The sequence below is a fragment of the Populus euphratica genome, unplaced genomic scaffold (assembly GCF_000495115.2).
Source record: "Populus euphratica unplaced genomic scaffold, PopEup_1.0 scaffold11.1, whole genome shotgun sequence".
Classification (NCBI taxonomy): domain Eukaryota; kingdom Viridiplantae; phylum Streptophyta; class Magnoliopsida; order Malpighiales; family Salicaceae; genus Populus; species Populus euphratica.
This window is the reverse complement of record NW_011499878.1, coordinates 1171537-1195084: the sequence shown is the minus strand read 5'-3', so window position 1 is coordinate 1195084 and position 23548 is coordinate 1171537. Positions and strand designations below refer to the sequence as shown.

Below are 23548 nucleotides of genomic sequence, written 5' to 3'. Positions count from 1 at the left end.
TATATTATATTTTTAAACTTGCTAATATAAAACATGCTTTTGTTAGGGAATTTAATGATACTTTAGGTGCAATATGATAACATAAATCCTTAATGAGAATGCACTTTTAAATACTAATCACCCAATAAAGTACATGACCTGGGTCGTGGAGGGTCGAGATCGATCATTAACTCAATATTTTTTAAAGAAATTATTATCTTAAAGTTTTTTTAAAAGGTAACTCATGTTTTTATCGATCATCAAAGTTTCATTTAGACCTATGAAATTGATCAATTTAAGGTGAGCTAGCTTTCATACGGTTTAATTAAAAGCTTGACTTAGACAAAGAGTTAAGTCCGGAGGTTTCAAAATTAACCCATTTCATCAGGTTTAATAATACTATTAAAAAATTATCCATGGTTTTAATTATTATTTTTACATTTAAAAAAAAATTGATCCAATCCGTGATAGAGCGTGAGATAATATAAGTATATTAAAACACAAATAGCAATCCGATATGGACTTTAGCATGTGGCCTTGTTTGTTTTTACATTTCAAAAGCGTTTTAAAAAAAATTCAATTTTTTTATTTTTTTCTTTGCTTCATAGAAAAATAATTTAAAAAAAAACTTTGCTTCATAGAAAAATAATTTAAAAAAAACTTTATTTTGATGCATTTTCGAGTAAAAAAACACTTTAAAAAGCAATTGCTGCCACACTTTCAAATACCACCGATAAAGGACAATAACCTCACCATTTCATCACATGTTTTTCTCTTGTTACATATTAGTTATAACTTTTCATTATACTATATTTTAAAATGTAAGGAACAACCATTGTGTTGCTATTATGTATATAAAGTATTTGTATTATGAACCACACTATAGACATAAAGTGTTTGTACTGTGGATCACACTGTAGATGTTCAAAAGACTATGAGGACGTTGTCTTTTCGATTTTTTTTATTTCAAAAGTTTTCAGCGTGTGTTAGGTCAAGGTATAGCCGTCAGACCCAAGGCTATTGGATCTAGTATGGTCATCATATCCATTAAAAAAAATTAGGATTTTTATTTAAGATACTTTAATAGTAGTTTAATTTTTTTATTTAAAAAAGGAAAACATTTATATAAAAAAATTATTCAAGACACTTCAAGGGTAGTTTAAATTTTTTTTATAAAAAATAGAAAAAATTATAAAAAAAAACTTAATTAGCATTTTTGTTTAGGATACTTCAAAGGTACTTAAAATATTTTTTATTATAAGAAATAGAAATAATTTATAAAAACAATTATTTAGGATACTTAAATGGTAGTTGAAATATTTAAAAAAATTAAAAATTAATTAATTAACATTTCTGTTTAGGATACTCCAAGAGTAGTTTAACTATATTTTTTATAAAAAATAGAAAATAAATTATAAAAAATTAATTAGCATTTCTGTTTAGGATACTTCAAAAGTAGTTTAAATATTTTTTTTCATAAGAAATAGAAAAAATTTATAAGAATAATTATTTAGGATACTAAAAAAATTATTAAAAAAAACTTAATTAGGATTTTTGTTTAGGATACTTCAAGGATAGTTTAAATATTTTTTATAAAAATAATTATAAAACAATTAATTAGGATTTCTGTTTAGGATATTTTAAGGGTAGTTTAAATATTTTTTCTAAAAATTAAAAAATTAATTAGCATTTCTGTTTATGCTACTAAAAGAAGGGTAGTTTAAATTTTTTTTTCTTATAAGAAATAGAAAAACTTTATAAAAAGCATTATTTAGGATACTTCAAGGGTAGGTTAAATGTTTTTTATAAAACAATTTAAAAATAATAATTAGCATTTTTGTTGATGATACTTTAAAGGTGGTTTAAATATTTTTTATAAAAAATAATAATTTTTTTAAAAAAATAATTAAGATTTCTGTTTATAATACTTCAATAGTAGTTTAAATGCTATTTTTTATATAAAAAATAGAAAACAATTATAAAAAAATAAATTAACATCTCTGTTTAGAATACTTCAAGAGTAGTTTAAATATTTTTTTATAAAAAATAGAAAATATTTATAAAAAAAAAATTAGGATACTTCCAAGATAGTTTTAATTTTTTTTATAGAAAAAGAGATTATAAAAAAAATTAATTAGTATTTTTATTTATGATATTTCAATGGTAGTTTAAATATATTTTTTATAAAAACAATAAAGAAAAATTATAAAAACAATATTTAGGATACTTCAAGGATAGTTTTAAAGTTTTTTTTAGAAGAAATAGAAAACATTTATAAAAATAAATTAAATATCATGTCTGTTTAAGATACTTTAAGAATAATTTAAATATTTTTTATAATAAATAAAAATATATATAACAAAAAGACTTGGCCTCTTGATTCTAGCATGACTGCCAAACCCATATCTCTTGGGTATGGCTTAGCCACTAGGCCCAACTAGTTTGAGTTTAGCATGGTTACTTGACTTTAGTTTTATGTGTCTGTCATGCTGCCAGACCCAAGTCTCTTGAGTCTGGCTTGACTATGAGGCTTAAAACACTTAAATTATTTTTTTATATTTTTAATTTATTTTTTTAAAATTTGTAAAAAATTTGATATTGACCCGCCGCGGAGCACGGGCCAATATGCTAGTTAGATTAATATTTGTGATATGTTATAGGTTCAATTACATTTTGTTAATTGAAAAAAAATATTTGTCAATGTGTTCTTTAGCCAAAAAAAAAAGAAATTTTATGAAAATTGATCTAATTGATTTACAGGTTCAAAAGCAACTTAGATGATAAATAAAAACATAATTTTATTCCAAAAAAACAAGACAACATCTTTTTAAAAATATTGAAATGACAACACATTAAACCTACTCGAATAAATTTGGATTAACCTTTTAAATTCATTATTCAGATCATGAAACCTTAATAACTCTATAGAAAACAAATAAAAAATAATATTAAATCATATTATTAATCAACATAGTATTCAATAATAAAATTAAAACAAAATTCAACTAAAAAACGGAGTTGAGTCAACCTGGGTTAATTTGTTAAACCTGAGTCATAAAACCTAGATAACTCTATAAAAAGCAAATTAAAAAAAATATGAGGCACAATCTCATTCAAAATCAATAATGAAGGATAAAATAAAAAAAAATCAATTAAGAATTCACACGAAAAACACTTGAGTTAACTCAAGTCAACCAACCAAACCTATTACTTGGGTTATGAGACCAAGATAACCTCATAAAATGCAAACTAAAATAAGTTATGAAATCTAATTCTCAATCAACTCAATATTAAAAAATAAAATTGAAAAAAAACAATCAATTAAAAAAATAACAAAAAAAACTGAAGTCAACCGGTCTAACTCGTGACCCAGGTCATAAGACCGTGATAACCCCATAGAAAGTAAATAAAAAAATTATGAATCTCAATTCTCAATCAACCCAATGTTAAAGGATTAAATTAAAAAAAATAAAAAAAATAGTCTGAGTTAACCCGGTCAGAAGACTGGGATAACTCCTTAGAAAGCAAGTCAAGAAAAATTATAGAGTCCAATTCTCTATCAATCCAATGTAAAAGGGTTAAATTGAAGAAAAGAAATATTCAATTAAAAAATAACAAAAAAAAACTCGAGTCAACCTCGCTATCCTATAAAACTCACGACTCAGGTTATGAAACTGTGACAACCTCATAAAAAGTGAATTAAAAAACAAGTATAATGGTCCATTCCCGGTCAACCCAATATTGAAGGATAAAGTTAAAAAAAAATTAATTAAAAAAGAGAAAAATAACCCCCAAGTCAACATGGCTAATCCGCAAAACTTGCAACATGGGTCGTGAGATTGGAATAACTCTATAGAAATAAAAGTGAAATAAATTATAAAGTTCAATACCATTAAACTTAGTGTTGAAGGATAACATTAAAAAAAAAAAGTTTAAAATTAAAAAAATACTAAAAAATTTTGATGACCCGGGTTAAAAAGGTTTTGACATTTAATTATTCAGTACTACAATTGAAATGTCAATACCTTTTAGTGTGTGTGTGTGTCTTGCACTACTCTGCAGGCTAGGTTAATTTTTTACCAACATAAAAAAAAATATTCATGCAATATCAACTTCTTAAAATAAGTAAGAAAAATCTAAGAACTTAGAAATTGAAAGAGCATGTTGGTGCTATCAAAGCAGTGACTCAAAAGGCATACAAAAACAAAACCCTATGAAAAGAGCATCTCATACGTATTCTCACGTAATTAATTTAATTTAATTAAAAAATAATATTTTTTTTCAAAATGATAGATTTAACGAAAGTAAAAATAAAACCGAGTTACTTTCAAAACCATAGAAAAATCTCATAGAAAATGAATACCAAAATGTTGGTAGATGAAACCGGAGAAAAACAAAACCAAGCAATCTCGATTAAATCTCGTAAACTCGGGTAAACCTCATAAATCCGAGTTAATCTATCAAACTCATAACCAGTTAAATTGTAGATATGGGCTCAACTAAAAAACTCAACATCCGCCCAATTAAATAACAGGATGAAATCAATAAATTTAGTTTAATTAAAATACAAAATTCCTTTTAAAAAAGCTAAATTTAACAAAGATAAAAATAAAATAAACTGGAGGCAACCCTTGTTATTTTAAAAAGAAATATAAACCCCATAGAAAGTGAATAAAAAGAATGTTAGAGGATAAAATTGTAAAAAAAAAGGATAAAAAAGTACTAATTTCAAAACCTATCTCAAATAAAACAAATAGTAATTAAAAGAATGAAAATTAAATTTGACAAATGAAAAAATATATTGTGAATGAAATTGAAAAAAATATTTAATTTTATAAATTATTTTAAATAAAAAAATTGTTATAAAGAGAATAGGGATATAATTTTAAGAATAACAAGTCTTAGGAGTTGATTTTATTTTTTTTAAGGCTAGCACAAAAATCAAGTAAGAAAAGAAATAAAAAAGAAAATAAAAGATCATACATGTCAAACCAGTAACTATTTTGCCACACGAGTCGCTTATATATATGGAGGGGATACCAAAACTCTCCGACCACTGCCTTAGAAACAAGGTTTTGGTCACAGGACAGTGTCGCATGTGTCAGTATTGTTCATGCAATTCCAGTTTTTTTTTAATTTGCTCACCCTGCTGCCCTTAATTAGTGACACTCAATAAGTATTAAATAATTAAATGTAAAAGACTAAAAAACCCCTAAATCAAAGAAAAAGCCTTTGAAATTTCAAGGGCAATGAAATAATTTAAATGATTGAAAATTAAGTTAAAAACTAAAATGTCCTTCGAATAAAATTTAATGGTTTTTTGCTTTTAAGAGTAATAAAATAATTACATTGTGTAATGAAAATATAAAAAAATTATTTAATCTTATTTATTATTGTACTGACTAATAAATTTCATGGAAAAGATTTTCGTGTCCTTAAAACAAAATTAAATGATTTTGTCAATTAAAAACAAAATACTAATTTCATTATAGAAATCCACAACCACGTAAGAGTGTACATAATGAATCTGTGAGGTTTCTTAGCTTTTGTTATAAAGATTGAAAGAAAATAGATCAATCACAATGGCTTTATCCGACTTTCTAATTCTATCTCTCCCCGTTTTCCTCTTGTTTCTTCTGATCAAGAGAAACAAAACCACTAAAAAAGCCTGTTTGCCTCCTGGTCCTGATGGTCTTCCCTTCATAGGTAACTTACACCAGCTTGGCAATTCCAACCTTCATCAGTATCTATGGAAACTCTCTCAAAAACATGGCCCCCTCATGCACTTGAGGCTAGGATTCAGGCCAGCCCTGATAGTATCTTCAGCCAAAATGGCTAGAGAGATATTGAAAACCCATGACCTCGAATTTTGTAGCAGGCCTGCCTTGACTGCCACGAAAAAAATTTCCTACAATGGCTTAGACTTGGCTTTGGCACCATATGGAGCTTATTGGAGGGAGGTGAAAAAAATATGTGTCGTTCGTGTCTTTAGCTCAATTCGAGCACAAAGTTTCCGTCCCATTAGAGAAGATGAGGTTTCTCGTATGATTGAAAACATATCCAAATCAGCTCTTGCTTCTAAACCATTCAACTTGACTGAAGAATTGGTGTCTCTCACAAGCACAACAATATGCAGAGTTGCCTTTGGAAAAAGGTATGAAATTGGAGGAAGCGATAAAAATAGGTTCCTGGAGTTGCTTAACGAAATCCAGGCTATGGTTTCAAGCTTTTTCCTTTCGGATTATCTTCCTTGCTTGGGCTGGCTCGTCGATAAACTAACCGGACTGTCCTATCGTCTGGAAAAGAGTTTCAAAGAATTTGATGCTTTCTACAAAGGAATCATTGATGACAATCTTGATCCAGATAGGCCTAAGCCCGAGAGGGAGGATACTATACTTGATTTTTTGCTTCAGATATACAAGGATGGCTCATTTAAAGTTCAGCTAACCCTGGATCACATCAAAGCAATTCTAACGGTAATCTAATACGTCCTAAACTCAAGTAATTTCCTCTTGTATTCAATGTTCATCCTTTTTTTTATTCTCAATTCGAAGTGATGACTGTGATACAGTGCAATGTTCCAATTTCTAAGTCCTCGATTTAGATTCCATTTAGATTCAAATGAGGGAAAGAATATTTTTGTGAGGTTAAAAAAAAATGAATCCGTTAATGGCACCCTAAAACTAAGGAGACCATCGATTGAAAAAGAAACTCGGGCTTGTACAAATTTGGTCGGGCTTTTAAGTTGATCTAAGATCTTGCTAGGTTGGATTTTGAAAAAACCAGGTGATAGTTGACTTGGTCAAATTAAATTATCCAATAATTCAACTAAGAATTCAATCCTGTCAAAACTGTATTGAAATTAAAATAATTCAAAATTACATTATTTTAATTGATAAAGCCATGGATGCGCCGGGTTTAATAATCTTGTGTACAACTAGTTATTCTCAGTAAATAATACAGAAAGAAATAATATATATTTTTGTAGTCTTATTTTCCATTTAATTTTCGTTTGCGTTCTTGCAGGACATATTTGTTGCGGGGACAGACACGGGTGCAGTTACTGTGATTTGGGCCATGACCTTTCTAATGAAGAATCCTAAAGCAATGTGCAAACCAGGGCTTGGTCTAGTGATGGAAGGGGCTTGTCTGCGCCGGGTTTAATAATCTTGTGTACAACTAGTTATTCTCAGTAAATAATACAGAAAGAAATAATATATATTTTTGTAGTCTTATTCTCCATTTAATTTTCGTTTGCGTTCTTGCAGGACATATTTGTTGCGGGGACAGACACGGGTGCAGTTACTGTGATTTGGGCCATGACCTTTCTAATGAAGAATCCTAAAGCAATGCGAAAAGCTCAAGAAGAAGTTAGAAATTTATTTGGAAATAAAGGTTTTGTGCATGAAGATGATGTTCAACAACTGCCTTACCTGAAAGCTGTGGTTAAAGAGACCATGAGATTGCAACCAACAGCACCACTACTAATCCCAAGAGAAACTACCAAGGAGTGTTACGTAGCTGGGTACGAAATACCAACCAAGACCTTAGTTTACGTGAATGCTTGGGCTGTTGGAAGGGACCCAGAAGCTTGGGAGAACCCATATGAGTTCGATCCTGATAGATTCTTGGGCAGTTCCATTGATCTGAAAGGAAATGATTTTGAGCTTATACCATTTGGTGCTGGTCGAAGAATTTGTCCTGGGATATTTATTGCACTCGCCACTGTGGAGCTTTCACTTGCGAATCTTCTTCATAAATTTGACTGGGAAATGCCATCTGGGGTGGAAGATATAGACATGGATGATGTGCTACCCGGTCTTGTTCCTCATATGAGGGATGCCCTCTGCCTTGTGCCTAAGCTTGTGTGTGATGGGAAAATGGGGCATAAAGGCACGGGAAGCTCATGATTATTAGTTATTTTTCCCTTTGTTCAACATGGGCTTGCTACAATAAAGAATGAATGGAGCATAATCCAGACATGTATTAATGAAAGATCCATCATTAGATTAAGTATGGCACTTAATATTTGTATTGATCATGCACTATCGTTTTTTATGATACAATAAAAGCATCACGGCTTGTATTTAATTAAGACCTATGTCTTGCATAGCATATGTTCATTATGCATAATGGCAAATATGAAAAGATCACACTTTCTGCTGTTTGATTTCCCAAGCATAAATTCACATTAAAAACTCTCGTGTCCTTTTGATTTAAAATTAAATTAATACATTCGTTGTGCTCTCTACCTTGTATGTGATTGGCAATTTTGCACGATTTGAATGCAAGCTCCGTCACCGGATTGAGAAGATACAATAATATTCGTTGCTGTATCGTACTGCCTTTCCGGCTAATGCACATGAGATCAATTGAAGAAATCGACTGACAAATTTGCTGAAGGCACCTTGACGATTTGATGATGGGATTTCATTCTGTAAAAAGATTTTGGTACAAGCTGCCACTCAAATCATACAATTCTCCTTGTCCTCCAAGCATGATCAAGTGCCAGCCCGGAAAAATTGTTTTCGTGAAGAAAACAGAAAAGCCGTGGAGGCAATTGAAGACTGAAAATATAAGGCAGTTTAGAAAACAAAGAAGGCAGATTACAGCAGTTAATGTATGAGATCGTACAGTTCTCTACATTGAGAGACCAAAATTTCCTATTGGAAACTGGACATTTGTGAGTCACGACTTGCGGGGTCTTCCTCTCTTGCCAGCTTTTTCTTGAGACGAAACTGTGCTTTTATTTCCTGATAGAGGGCGGCCCCGCCCACGCCCCGTACTTTTTCCATCGGATGTTGATTTTTTTCCACCTTTACTTTGACCCCTGCCAGAAACTTTTCCACCCCGTTTGCTCTTCTTTTCTGTCTGGCCATTGACTTGATCTTCACTGGCATCACTTTCGTCATCACCATTCTCTTCATCTTCTGATTCCGATGAATCTTTTGACTTCCTCTTTCTGGAGTTATCAGAAGCTTTCGCAGCACTCTTTTTCGCACTTTGCTTCACAAGGTTTTTACGCTCAGGCTCCCCACTGCCTGCAGAATAATAATAAATAACGAGGTCAAATTCCAACAGCTCATCATCACTGGTGAGTCACACCTTCATTGATGTCTTTTGGTAAGCCTTTTGCTTGTCAGAAAAAAGAGACCAAAGATGTTTCAATCACTGAGGAGCTATAGAAACTGCTCATAAGTAAGCCCATACAGGGCAGAATTCTGGTTTCCAAAACTACTTATTGACATCTGCTCCTAACAGATGCAGAGGCTATTTTTTTTTCATTTTTCTTTTTTGAGGAAGAGGTAGAGGATTTACCAATAAGAAAATGAATCAATAAAAATACATTTAACATTTAGCATACCTTCACCAGAAGCTTTGCCATCATAGACATCAAGCTGTTAAGACCACAGGTGTTAGACATGAGTATTCCTGTACAAATCAAACAGCACACAGACACACACTTATACCCTCTCACCCACACAGACATGTACCCGCACACCAACTCCTATAACATATCTAAAGAACCACAAAATATCCAACAAAACACAGAAACTTCAGAGGGAGCCAATTGTCACTGCCCGGGATTCATGACTAAGATATCCAATACAGATGCTCTATGTTTTGGGCATAAAAACAGCCCTGCAGTGACATTGTGACAATCACAGGAACCAATTTATCTTTTTAAGACAATTGCCTAAAAACATGAGCAGTTTGTAACTCCAAACATGCATCTTGTTTCCACTTTCCACCAAATAGACTTTTTTTTAAAAAAAAAAAAGTTATATTTTTGTTGCATCCATACAAAGGGTTTATTTTATTGATGACATAAGAGAATGAGCAAACAACATTATCAAACCATAAATTTGAAACCAGAGACTGAATCACCAAACCTAATGGCGCAGAAAGAGCACTCAGCTTGCAATTGCAGGCAGACATAATTCTAAACTTATTACCTGATCAAGTCGATCACCAACATTCATTCTGTCAACTATGACCATGGAATGGCCCATGCCACACGCAACACTAGAAGGCAAAAAATTTCATTGTCAAGTCCAGAGGAACAATTGAAGCATATATCATTTATCTGTGCACATATATAATAATGATAATAATTACACTAATAATAATTAGCTCACCCAATAACATGCATGCCCTCCAGAATATCCACCTTCTTGGGCACTGCCGAAGACCTGAAATGCAGGAATAAATATAAAGTGAAATGTAATGATAAGATAAAGTACCAAAGAAATGCTGAGTGTTTAAAAATACATACTTTTGACCACTAGGGCCATATCCCAGTTCTCCATTTTGAGCATGACCCCAACTAATGCAGGAGTTATCAGCACCAACAAAATGATGCATGTTTCCTGAATCCATGCAACGTAAATTCCAACCACTGTATGCAAAAAGACAATAAAAATTGGATGTATACTTGTTATTTATAGATCAAAACCAGTTTATTGGAGAAATGAAAGATCCAAAACTTTGTATAAGCCATTATATCAACTATTCGAATACACAAGGGATTCACAAGTTAACCAACATTAGTATTTTTAAGTATATTATTGTGCAGGCATTGCTAAAACAAATATGATAAGAACACAGAACAGCAATCATGAAGAATATTTGTTTTATAATCAGATAACCAGAAAGAATGATGTCAAACGTGTGGCAATGTCTTTACAAAACAGCAGAATGGGATTCGCAAAGGCAAGTGGGGTTTCAATGACAAAACAAAAGAATTCAATCATAATAAATCAAAAGTAATAAATAATAACTGTAATATAACAATGACATGGAGAAGAACCTTAAATCCATGAGAGGTTTAGGATACATCCAGTCATCACCAGTATTTTTTATTTTGCCCCACATATACAACTGTCCACCTCCTGGAAATTGGAACAGAATCAAATATCTGGAATGAAAATTTACAAACACAAGCAGGCTGTGAATAGTTTGAAAAGCTTAGTAAGGTGTAAATTTATATAGCAAATCAAATTGTTATGGTCCTGTGGAGTTCTCTGGTAATATATAAACCTAGGTATTTACCTGCAAGCCATTCTAAAACTTTCAACGAATTGATGAATCATTGAATAATGCACTAAGACATCATAAAAGCATCTCCATTCAAAAGTAACGATATAATCCTGATTGCCATTTTCTAGATCATGTATCCATCTTCTAACTATGTATAGAGCAACTTCGTGTTCACCATTTTTTGGGATGGCATTTACTCTTAATAACACTCATAACATTAAGCGATGCAATCAAGAAAAGAAGAAATTTAGAGGCTTTTTTGACAATTTATTGGGTCCTTTAGCTGGTCCAGTCTATGGTTTGTAGCGTCCCTTGAAAAAGAATTCAGTAAAACATGCCAGTCACTAAAATATGATACCTGCAGTACACGCAGAATTCACAGATCCAGCTGAAATAACCGCATCAGGAGGCAGAACATTGTTCTTTGAGAAGACATCCACACGCCGAGGGACCCATTCATCCTTCTGCTCTCTATGTCCAAGCCTAAAAGGCAAAATCATGGAATTACAAATGTGAAATAGCAAAGAAGATACTGTGTGGTGTATAAGATTTCAAAATCTTCAATATTGATGTCCAAAATGCTTCAGTCATCCACAGCAGCATGACTCACAGAGACCAATGTCAAAGACAGCACAAACCTTCCATAACCACCAAAGCCCCACCTAAACATACCAACAGAAACAATTTGCAAGTATAAGTGAATTTCAGATTCATGGGAACAAAATGAAGTATAATAGTGGATCAAGCAGGAACATGCTTACGTGTAAACATAACCATTTGAATCCACAGCCACTGGATACCCATAATGAATTGGTCAATGCAACAAACATCAGCAGGAAGTATTTCAGTGACAGCATGACAAAAATTGAGAAATAGGAGGATGCATTGCATAATAACCTGTATGATTTGTTCCGCATGCAACTTTCACAATGGTTTCTCTGGCAAGAGCAGTTAATGCTCTTGGGCGAGGTTGGGCTTCATATGCTAGCCGGACTGAGCTGTCTTTTGTGTTGTACTGCAAAAAGTCACATTAAAATCTGTGACTAGAAGCAAGTCATGATATGACAAGGTGTATCTGCCTGACAAGTACAAGTTAGTTGATTTACAAAGACATGAACTCGAGTCCATGTATTTTGTAAGCTCCCAAAACATTTAATCGCATCTCTAACCAACTACATCAATCAGACATGCCACTTAATGTAAAAGAACTAAATAAATTTCATGGATTGCTGTGAAGCAGGAATTCTGCTAAACAACTGCCATATCAGAATATGACAAACCGGGAACAGGCAAACACATACTAATTTGAAAACGTTTAGGAGATTCAATTCAATGGAAGAAATTCATTGGCAATGCAAACAGGTCTGAAGATTTGATCTCTAAAATCACTATCAGATGGTGCCATGCACCTCCATTATTTCATCAAGTACCCAAGCATGAAATCAATACAACTAACACACACAAAGGAGCTGTACAAAACTGTTATATACCTTATTGTGGCTAATGAGATCAGTTACAGACCACAGAACGTAGTGACTATGTCCAGGATTATTCAACATTAATGAAATCCTCAGAAAATACAAGGAAAGATCTGCTTCCAACATACCTCGTTGTCAGTTCCATGTCCAAGTTGACCATACTGTGGAAGGCCTGCAGATCTAGAAACCAGAAGAACAGTTACACAAATCAGCAATTAACCTGAGTAAAATGAGAACGATTAGCCATGAAGTTGTTCAGCAGTTCAACCAAGAAAAACAGAACTCAAACATATCCACAAACCATACAATATAGAAGCTCCTTCAACAGAGGATAACCACACCGTGAAGTCAGCGCCACAAGCAGTAGTTTTGACATCAGAAACGAGACAGCGAACAGGAGATGACTCAATTTCTACAAGTAGAGAAAAAGCGTAATCTAGGAGGTTCATATCTAAAATTGAACATATTAGATGACACACAGCAAACACTCTATATCCAATTAACAATTTTAAATAAAATAAGCAACTCATATTAACAAAATTCCCTTTTTCCTCTCACTTTGGAAAAAAAAAATACAAAGCCAAGTCAAGAAAAGAAACAAATATTTCACACCTTTCAATGAGAATATCAAAAATGATTTGGACGTGGATGGATTTACCATTTCTTGCTGAGCCAGAGCCCAGCTGCCCATGTTTATTCCAGCCAAATGCAAGCGATAAACCATCTTCAGTAACCACTACTGTATGGCTCCTACCAGCTCCAGCCTTGATGAGTTTATACCTTCAGAGAAAAACCAGTAAGGGTTAGTTGAAATATTTATCAACATTTCTTTGGAGAGCAAAACCGTGATTTCTTTGAATCTCTCGGGATAAAACTCTTCTCACAATAATCACTTAGCCCAAATTACCACACCTGGTCCATTTTTTATAAAAGAAAAAAAACAAAGAACAAAATAAAATATTAGAAAGATGGAAATCCAGGAGCCCAAGTGAATTTTCAAAGAAACAAGGTGGTCCAATATCACTTACCGAGTGCTGACTGAAAATTCTATAAACACTTCAATTCAAAATAGCAACAAGGCTCAAAACTGCCAACCAGGTTATTGGATCAGGGTAACAAATTCAGCCAAGTTTTGAATTAGTGCAAGGTAAACAACAAGCTTCTTTAAAGAACAATCCCTTCTTACAATAATCACATATTCCCAAATCACTCAGCCTAATTCAGAAGTCACGAATTTAAATTTAGAAAATGAGTGGATCAGACCTAATTGTCTGGTAACATCTCCTTCCACTGGTCAATATCTTGATGCTTGCAATGGATTCAAAAAACTCTTTCAAAATAGCACTAAGCATTCCCTCAAGCTATAACTAACAGGTTCACGCATATCTTAGAGCCTTTCTTCAAAACTGTGAGTTTTACATAAGCATGGCTAAAATTATTTTGCATCGACAAAATTTCTTAAGAGATTTCTTAAGAAATGACAAACAAGCATGACCAGTCAATACTCTTATAACAATTTGCATAAAGAATAAGGTCTAGAAGCACTTGTTGCTTGATGATGTTATGTTTTTTGACTCCACGATCACGCCCAGCACCAAAGACACGAGAACTCAGAAATCTTTCCAATGTTGCTCCGTACAAAACCGATCTCTGCTTCTATAATGCCTAGTAACTCAGCAAAAGACCCTAAAACTCCTCGATATACTTCCACTCATGCTAATTGAACGCCTAATACACTGAGACCTAAAAGATTTACACAACCTTTACATTCAATTCACAGAAAAGCATGCCAGTTAGAAGTCCACCGAAAGATACAAAACAACTATCCTTTCTACATGTATATTAGAATAAACCAATCAAATATAATAGCATTGACTCCGTAACTTACTTGGAGAGTTCAGAAACGACTGTTGGCCTATCGCGCTGAATCGTGTCTCCATGACCCAGTTGCCCCCTCTGTAAAGACAGGCTAAGATTCATTAGTTTGTTGGCATTAACACAGACTTGATAGATTTACTAAACAGCTTCAGAAATGAGTTAGGATCGTGCCTCATTGCGTCCCCATGTGTAGCAACGCCCTTCAACATCCAATGCTACACAGTGACACGACGCTACACCAAAAGGTAACAGAGTAATATAACCAAATCAACGGTGCTAATCTATATGTGCTATGCATGTTAAATAAAAAATTCGGGGAAATGGTATTCACCGGAGCCGGAAGCAACGAAGCGGATATTGACACCAACAAGAGGACGGAGCCGAGTAGGTGAGACTAAGTTGCCTTCCTGTGCGCCTTTCTTGCGACCAATAATATCCCAACACGTGGCGCCACAGAACAATAGCTCCCCTCCTTTCTCCCCTGCCTTCTTCTCCTCTTCTACCTTCTTCTCCGCTTCGACAGTCGACATTTCCGGTGAGCTTGAAAAGGAGTTGGTACTTAAAAGGAGCAGATCTAACGGTTAGTATTTGAAATGGAGAATGGCGAACGGATGTGAAATTGGCGGGAAAGAGGGGTAACGGCTACTTAGAGGGATCGGGGCGATTAGGGTACAGAGGCTTGCGAGTGAAAGAGAAGCAGAGAAGGGGAACCCTAATTTTCAAAATGGACGCATGAGAGATGAAAGATTTAAGGGATAAAAAGGGATTATTTGGTTCTCCCAAGAAGAGCTACTTTTTATTAATATAAGAAGTTTAGTTAGTGTGGAGATAGAGTGTTGTTTTAGGTAGTGATTGGGAGCGTTATCCAATTGTGTTCGTGAAAAAAAATTAAAAAGAATATATTATAAATTAATATTTTTTAATTATTTTCATACTTAAAAATAAATTTTTAAAATTTATATATTAATATATTTTCAAACACAAAATAATTAGTACTATAACTTCAAATATATCTTTAATGAGTGATTTTTTTTTCTTTAGTTTTTTTTCAGGGTAAACTTGTATCGGTTATTTGATATGTTCTGTCTGTTTGGGGTTGGTATTAAATTATTTATTAATGAATTGTTAGATTATATTATTAGTAAAATTACTTGAACTATAATTACTATTAAGAACATAACTTAAATCAAATATATATATATATATATATATTATTTAAGGAAATGCATGAGTTCTTAAAAAAAAAAACGGTAAGAAATAACTAAAAACGAAAAAGTAATAAGACATTGTGTTTTTTAATAAATAAAGTTACTGGATGATTTTATTAAAATCCGTACAAGTTGATGTTTAATATACTTTAAATAAAATAACTGACTATTAAATATAAAATATTTAATTATATAGTCAATAATCTCGAATGTTTTTAAAATTTACCAGTCCTGGTTATTTTATTGTAAGTGTATTATACCTCAACCTATATGGATATTGATTAAATTATTTAATGGTTCTATTTACTTTCAAAAACTACGTAATATTTGTATTGTTCTTTTCTTTTTTACTTGTTTATTTTTTATAATGTTCTTTTTAAAAAAAAAAATCACATATTTCTCCTGGATAATTTAGAATTTCAGGATGAAAACATAAACATCGTTTAAATTATCAATCAAAATAACTTGTCGTGACTAGATTAGAGATAATTGTGCAAGATTGATGCACCGACTAGTTACTACAATGGGGCTCTGGACCCTCTTATGCTGGTGTGTGACGAGAAACATAATATATATATATATTGAATCCGGGTTGATTGTTGTTAAATCTAGACTAAATCTATGAAGTTTTTTCCAAGCTTTTCTCTTTTATTTCCCTAGGAAGTTGTTTTGATTCAAAAGTTGTATGCATTGATGCTCATAAGTGTTAGGTGCTGTCTTATAAAAGTTATATTTTAAAATATTTTTTATTAAAAAATAATTCATTAAAATATTTTTTTATTTTGTAAAATTTTATTTTTATATTAACAAATAAAAATACAAAATACAAATATATCAGTTGAATCAGATAAAAGTTGAAAAATATTTTTTATTCTATTTTTTATAATTCAAAGGCTATATGATTGTATATAAATATGTGTTTCGTATTATATATATATATATTAATTTAATATAAAAAACCATTTAAAAAAACGGTTATAATAAGCCAAGGTACCATTTTTATTTTCCTTTGCATTGCATTTATAAAGCTAACCAGATGGGCCTAAATACAAGACCCGATTTATGAACCCATGAGCCCGTGAAATTAAACGCATAGGCTTCAAGTCAGCAGGCAAAAAACCTTGGATCCATCACACAGCAATAACATCATATTTACGGCTCCCTTTATTTCACTGTCGAGAAAAAACCCTAGTGAAGAACCTCTATAAAAGGGACACTAATGGCTTTCTGAAAAACCCAGCCCTAAACCGCCGTTCACCATCACCAAAAACCCCCTCTATCTTCCCCTTCTCTAATTTTTGCATTGCTTTAAACAATTCCTTGAATTTTTATTTTTTTTCAATCTGGAGAGGCAAATGACGAATCTTTTGAATTGTTGAATGCTCAGACTCTTATTTGGGTTCTTATGATTTAGATTCTTGAATAGGAAGATCTGATGCTCTCTATCTTTCTGCTTTTATGTCTTCAAGTCTCAGCTTTCATGGGTTTTTTTTTTAATTACTGTGCTGTCAGCCAATGATGACAATTCTGATTTTCACTGAAAGCAGGTCTATGGATCTGCCTAACTGCTGAAATTCATGAACTAGGACGGTCTGAGGCTTGAATAGTTTTAGTTTTTTTCGTTTTTCAAGATTTTGTTTTCTATCTTCTTGTTCGAATACTAAAAACTGGCTCTGGACTCTACTGTTTTGTGCATGATGAGAAACATAAAAAATAACAGTTATCCCTGTCTGATTCATCCATGCTGATTATTGTTGAATCTGACACTAAAACTGTAGAGTTCTTTACAAGCTTTTTTTTATATATAAATTGTTTTAATCCCGTCAGTGGTCTGATTAACCGGGAAAAAAGTAATTTTATGTGTGCTTTGCTTGATTCTTTTACGTTAGCCAGCAGATTAGTTTTTGTCATCCTCTCTTTTTCACAAAAATTCCCATGTAATTCTGAACTTTAGATTTACCGAAGCTTTTTAAAGCTATTTTGAACCGAAATGCTTCGATTTTTTCCCTTGCCACAAGCATTCCTGGAAAATTTTAACGAATCTAACCGTGGCCTGCGATCAAAGGATTGGATATGAAATTTGGCAAGTGAAAGTACTCATCGATGACGTTGAATTCTAGATGGTAGAATACCAAGAAAGAACTAAACTAATCGCGTATAATTGAAGTATTTTTCATCGACAGTCAACCACAGCGAGAACTAGATAAATGGTGTGCTATGCTGTGGTATAAAATAAAATATTCATGTGATTTCAACGTTTTAAAATCTAAGATTTCTGTAATGACTGCCTCTGGTATTGATTGCATCAATGAATCGATTATCTGCGTGCTTTTATGTAATTAATTTAATTAAAAATAATGAAATCAGAAAAACTTGCCTCTTGATCACTTTCAAAACCACAAAAAAAATTCATATAAAAAGTATAATTATAAATAACAAAATATTAACAATGAAATCAGAAAAAAAAACCTTATAAAAAAAGAAAATCAAGCATCAATATTTTAAATTTAAAATATTGTTGGATAAAATTAATAAAATATATTTAATTAAAAAACTAAATTTAATAAATACCTAAAAATATTTTAAGCAGCCCTTATTATTTTAAAAGAATAAATTTTATAAAAAACAAAAAAAAATGAAATAAAAAATAAACAGCCAAGTAAACTTTGTAATTTATTAAATTATTAACTCGAGCTTAATCTAGAATTTCAAAAGTTAAATTCTAGAAAATTAATTATTAAATAATAAAATTAATTTAATTTAATTTGAAAGCAAAATTTAGTTAGAAAAACTTACTAAAAATTTCTCATGGAGTGAAGAAAAAAAATTGTAATAGTGACTAATAAAAATGCAAAAAAGTCTATTGACTAAGCTTAATGTTTTTGTTGTCAAGGGTAACATTTTTTTATACCGTGGAATAAAAATGCAAAAAAAAATAATTTAACCCTGTTTTTTTGTAATGACTAATGAGTACCTGGTGGCCCCAAAACAAAGCTAACTAATTTTTCCAATCAAGAACAAAATCATAGTTTCAGTGTGCAAATTCCTTGCCCCTGAAACATTTTTCCAATCAAGAGTATGGTAGTTTTACTACAATTTGCACAGTGAAACACAACTATTTTAGTTTTTGTTATAATGGATTAGGCTCAATTTTGTTTTTTTGTTTCGAATCTATGTAGGAATTCAGTTTGAATCCAAGAAGACCTAAGCCCGACTACAAAATCCTTGTCATCAGTCTGGCCCGTTGCCACTTAGAAATTTCCCTTGAAAAGGTTGTAATGATGATGTCTGCCGAGATATAGGCATTTTGAGTTCAAAGTCTGGACCTTTTTGGTGGATGGTTGTGGTCGAGCTTCTCCTTGATAACCCTCCGCGTATATCTTGACAATTGGATTCATGTGAGGCAACAAACATGCGTACGATAATTTGTGGATATCATAGACTGATATAAATTCATACAACTTCCTGCAACTGATAAGGATGGTCAGCCTCGTGCAGATAATTTATCTTGCAACTGTTTTCACTTTCCTGGCAATTTATTCACTTTCTTGGCAAAGATTGAATGCCATGTCTCCTCTCCTAGAACTTCTGGTCTATCGAACTTCTAACATTTCAGAAGATCAATCAACCATACCAGATAAAAAGATTTCGAATAACTAGATAACCGATTCTGTTACAACATGGAACTTCTATTCATAAGAGCTTAACACCAGCTTAAAGGACCACCTTAAAGGAAGGACCCTTTACATTTAACTAGAGGTAGAGGATAAGTACTACAAATACACCCCCACTTTACGTCAGCAATGACATTAAGACAATGTGAAGGAGAAAGAAATGTGGTCGGTGACACTTACATGATAGCCTGCATTATGGCTGTTATCTAATCATTATTTTCCCACATCAGATAAGAAAAATTGCGGATACATACAGCTAACTGAAGACTACTTGCCGTTCCCATGTTTTATCCATCGATTTGCAAATTTCTTCATCTATTTAATTGTTGTGTAGCGATTAGTTCCATGCTTGGCCCAATGGTCCTTGAGATCAACTGGATTTGACAGATCTTGGCCTTCAGCTTCAAGTCGGCTAAGCAGTTTGCTAAAAGCACTCCCACTCATTTTCCGCCCACCAACACGAGCATGGCGCTTGTTGGGCACGGCAGGTAGAGGATACATTGACAGGGTGGTTGTGCAGCAGGAAGACTGCCACCCACCATTTCCCCATTTGTAGCACTGCCTGAAGACTCCAGTGCATGAGCACACGGGTGCTGGCATGGTTGTTTCATCGAATGCAACCTGGTTCAACCCCAGGTCTTGACCCTTCCAGTCAGACTTAGATGCCGCCAGCTGTTTGTTTGGATCATCACCTCCACCGTCCATATCCTGCCCATTTTTCCACTCATGTGACTTCCCAAACATGTTCGTGTCCTCACTCTCCCTCTTAACCTTCCTAGGAGATTTTGAAGTCTTTTTATTAGATGGTGTTGCCTTAGCATCCTTTGGTCGTTTACCCCGCTGCGGCTTTGCAACCTCAGATGCAACTGGTGATACTGGCACAGCATCACTTGTCTGCATTTCCCTAGTACCATATGGACCTTCATTCATGTGGGGCAGATGATGTGCATGCTGCTGCTGTTGGTGGTGCATGTGCTTCACCCCACGCGAGTTATTGAATCCAGGGGGACAGGTGGTTATGTTACCACTTGGCAAGGAGTTCTCCCGGTATTGCAGAGTAGCGATAGCATTGTCTCGCTCCAGCAAGGCATTATTTCGTTCAGCAATCGCCGAATCTCGCTGCAGGTATGCCATGTCTCTTTCAGCAATAGCCGCCTTCTTTTCTGAAAGGGCCATATTTCTCTCATGAATGGCAGCATCTCTTTCAGCCATGATGCCCATGATCTGTTTCATGGATGGCTGTGGTTGCATCAGCCACTGCAATGACAACGGAAAAGGTAAGAACAATAACTGTAAATGGTAAGAAAAACCAGATGCTACATGCTCTACAATTGTAGTCATGCTATCATATGGTCAGCAGAAAGTTGCTTTCGGATACCTGGCCCTGAGCTGTTTTGTATTGATCCGCTTTATGCCTGCCATTTTCACGATGCCCCCCATCATCCATATCAGCTTCACGGCTGGCAGTAATTGCAGATGACAATTAAAAACCCCAAGTGTACATGCAATGCTCTGTCAATTGAGCATTGAATCGCTTATCCAGGCTACAAATCCTGTATCTCAAAGCAGGAAAAATAATTCAGAGATTGTTTCCAGGGCACAATGCATATATATAGTAAAGAAGACCTTGTGCAAAAACAACCAGGAAAGAGAATTCTAATCTAATGGTGAGAACAGGGAGAGCAGTGACATAATTACCATGTGCAATTCGAATCACAAGTAAAAACCCATTCCTTTGCAAACCTTTCCTGCATGTTAAATGTATTATACATCCAGATCAACAGAACCATAAACTCAACCTTTCAACAAGATACAATTCTTACTACAGTACAAGGAACAGCATTCTTCAATCTTAATTTCATCCCAAAGATACAATATGCAAGAACAGAAAAAATTATTTAACCCTTTTAAATCAGGTTTAATAATTTTTAACGTTATTTAACCTTGCAGACTAGGAACGTCACACTCTCGCGGTTACAGCCTTACACATGGATGTTTTTTATTTAACCTTGTTGGATCAAATGATGTTGTCAGATTGCAAGGGAAAGAGAGAGGGAAGAACACTTTCAGGAACAACTTAAGCACACAAATAAAGCAGAATTGCACATATTCACAACAAAACTGAACATTAAAACAGAAATATGCAAATATCAAACTAGTCCTTTTGCAGAGTAAGAGAGTGCGTATATTGTCAAAGACTATTCAAGGAATATTGATTGTCATCACGTTCAATATTTAGTGCGTAAATTTGTTTCTTCCTAGTTCTGCATTGCAAGGACTAAGGAGGTGGTGCTATCTCGAATTCAAACTATGAACTCCACCCACGCTTATTACCATAACCACTGGCCCTCACTGCTTCAAGCATCATCTACAGGACTAGCTTTCCACAAGCCACAAATCTTTATTCTAGTAAACAGACTAGACCAAGTGACAAGCATTCAGAAGAATTGCCCAATACCCACCAAATCATTCTAAATCATCACAAGCACCTCCTAACAGTGAGCATCGTATCATCTTTATATCCAAGCATGGTAACTAAAGTTCGTTGAAAAAAACACAATAATTGTACTAGAGACGGAGTTTTGAAACACAGATTAGCAAGTGGGATCCTGATTATCTCCAGAAATTAAACAAAGATTCAATCTTGCCTCTGGTCAAACACAAATTCTAATTAGATAATGCTAATATAAGCCTAACGCGTCAAGACATTGAATTAATCCTCAGGAAAAAAAAATCTTACAAAATCCGCCTGTCCACTGACCATCACTTCTACACTGACCACACAAAAAACCCCACAAATCAAAACCCACCAAGTCCCTTGAAGCACGCATATTTTCACACTTAAACACAATCAAAACCCAAAATCAAACAAAATGAACACAAAAACAAGCTGCAACAGCTACCAAAATGCACCAAGAATCCACTTCAAGCACCAGGAACCGGAAATGCCATAACAAAAAGGTACGGAAAAAGAGATAAAGACTAATCAGATAGTAAAGAAAGTAAACAACAGAGAGATGAAATTGAATATGTAAGAGAATCCAAGCTTACTATAAGAGGCAAGACCGAAAGAAAGATTGAAAACCCTAAGGGGTGAAGAGGATGCCAAATCTGTGGAAGGAACGGTAGAAGAAGAGGCAAGGAAATTTTTGCTTGCTTTGTTGCTTAATGAGTGGGTAGTTTTACCTGTCTGTCTTGTCTTGTCTTGATATTTTGATTTTATTTTATTCTCATGTTTCTTTTTTTATACCTATCTTGTCTCTATTGTATTCTACGGTATTTTCTGGCAAAACAAATTCAACTAGTTACTGAGGCGGGATTACCAACGGTTCATGTTTGATGAGGCCCAATGCACTGCGTTTTGGGCCATTTAGTATTTGGGCCGCAATACAACGCGGTAAATAAATTATCTATTGAGAATCGAGTTGATTGTAGCAGCAGGATCTTTAAATCTATTGGCCGGATGTTACCCGAGGGGTAGATTTCTCTATAGTAATTAAGAATTTAGATCTCTTATAGTGTAAAAAAATTCCTTCCAAGCATGGTAAAATGTGCTGGAAGTTGACAGTCCTTCCACTGATTTACCAGTTCTGTCTAAAATTCATATACAGTACTTTTTACCCTGTTAGCATCTATACAGGGTACATGGAATCATCGTCATAGGAACCGCGTTGAACATTTTTTTATTACACACGACAATGATGTTTCTTGCCCTCGTACTCTCAATAATAACAGATAAAATCAATGCCCCTAAGTTGTTCCACCTTTGCTGCGACAAATTACGACTACTATTATTTTGGGATTTGAGAATCAATTTTAGGTTTTGTTTATATATATATATATATATATGTTGTTTTTTAAGGTGTTTTTTATTTATAAATATTTTAAAAAAATATTTTTATTTTAAAAAAAATATTTTTAATATAAATATATTAAAACAACCTGAAAATATCAAATTAATTTTAAAAAAGTAAAAATATATTTTATTTTTTTTCAAAATCTTCACCGCAGCAACAAACTCAGAAAACATAAATGGCATAGAGCGGCAATCAGCTACCCCGAGAAGAAATCAATTGCTAGACTTTATTTGGTACTGTAGTGTGCTGTGGTTTGATCTATTTTTAGATTGGCCAAAACTTTAAAATTTATTTAGTTTTCATTGATCAAACCCGTTTTTCATTTTAATAAAAATTTGGATTTGAAGAAAAACTGTAATTTTATTGCATTTCTCAAACCTGACCTTTCAAATCCTAGAATGACAGTTTATAACTACGTGTTAATGCTTAGAAAG

At 33.2% G+C, this 23548-nt stretch overlaps 3 protein-coding genes across 4 annotated transcripts; 1 reads left to right on the top strand and 2 right to left on the bottom strand.

Annotated features, from left to right (window-relative positions):
* Nucleotides 1–5516: 5516 nt before the first annotated feature.
* Nucleotides 5517–8565, top strand: LOC105128831 (cytochrome P450 83B1-like). The gene is made up of 2 exons (XM_011030663.1): nucleotides 5517–6455; nucleotides 7248–8565. The coding sequence occupies exons 1-2, from the start codon at nucleotides 5562–5564 to the stop codon at nucleotides 7887–7889; spliced, it is 1536 nt and encodes a 511-aa protein (XP_011028965.1). The 5' UTR covers nucleotides 5517–5561; the 3' UTR covers nucleotides 7890–8565.
* Nucleotides 8395–15191, bottom strand: LOC105128832 (Regulator of chromosome condensation (RCC1) family protein). The gene is made up of 16 exons (XM_011030664.1): nucleotides 14707–15191; nucleotides 14547–14608; nucleotides 14386–14453; nucleotides 13156–13277; nucleotides 12804–12909; nucleotides 12626–12677; nucleotides 11917–12034; nucleotides 11781–11811; nucleotides 11658–11681; nucleotides 11378–11502; nucleotides 10790–10871; nucleotides 10256–10378; nucleotides 10119–10172; nucleotides 9936–10005; nucleotides 9344–9377; nucleotides 8395–9020 (listed from the first exon to the last, which is right to left on the bottom strand). Exons 1-16 carry the CDS (start codon nucleotides 14903–14905, stop codon nucleotides 8668–8670), a joined length of 1623 nt encoding a protein of 540 aa, XP_011028966.1. The 5' UTR covers nucleotides 14906–15191; the 3' UTR covers nucleotides 8395–8667.
* Nucleotides 15192–19229: 4038 nt separating this feature from the next.
* LOC105128829 (protein BASIC PENTACYSTEINE6-like) lies at nucleotides 19230–22477 on the bottom strand. Of its 2 annotated transcripts, none has more exons than XM_011030662.1 (4): nucleotides 22309–22477; nucleotides 20956–21000; nucleotides 20636–20810; nucleotides 19230–20514 (listed from the first exon to the last, which is right to left on the bottom strand). In XM_011030662.1, the coding sequence occupies exons 3-4, from the start codon at nucleotides 20702–20704 to the stop codon at nucleotides 19573–19575; spliced, it is 1011 nt and encodes a 336-aa protein (XP_011028964.1). In that variant the 5' UTR covers nucleotides 20705–20810; nucleotides 20956–21000; nucleotides 22309–22477; the 3' UTR covers nucleotides 19230–19572. The 2 variants fall into 2 exon arrangements, with proteins under 2 accessions (XP_011028964.1, XP_011028963.1); XM_011030661.1 differs by having other exon boundaries at nucleotides 20956–21005; nucleotides 22309–22476.
* Between the last annotated feature and the right edge of the window lie 1071 nt (nucleotides 22478–23548).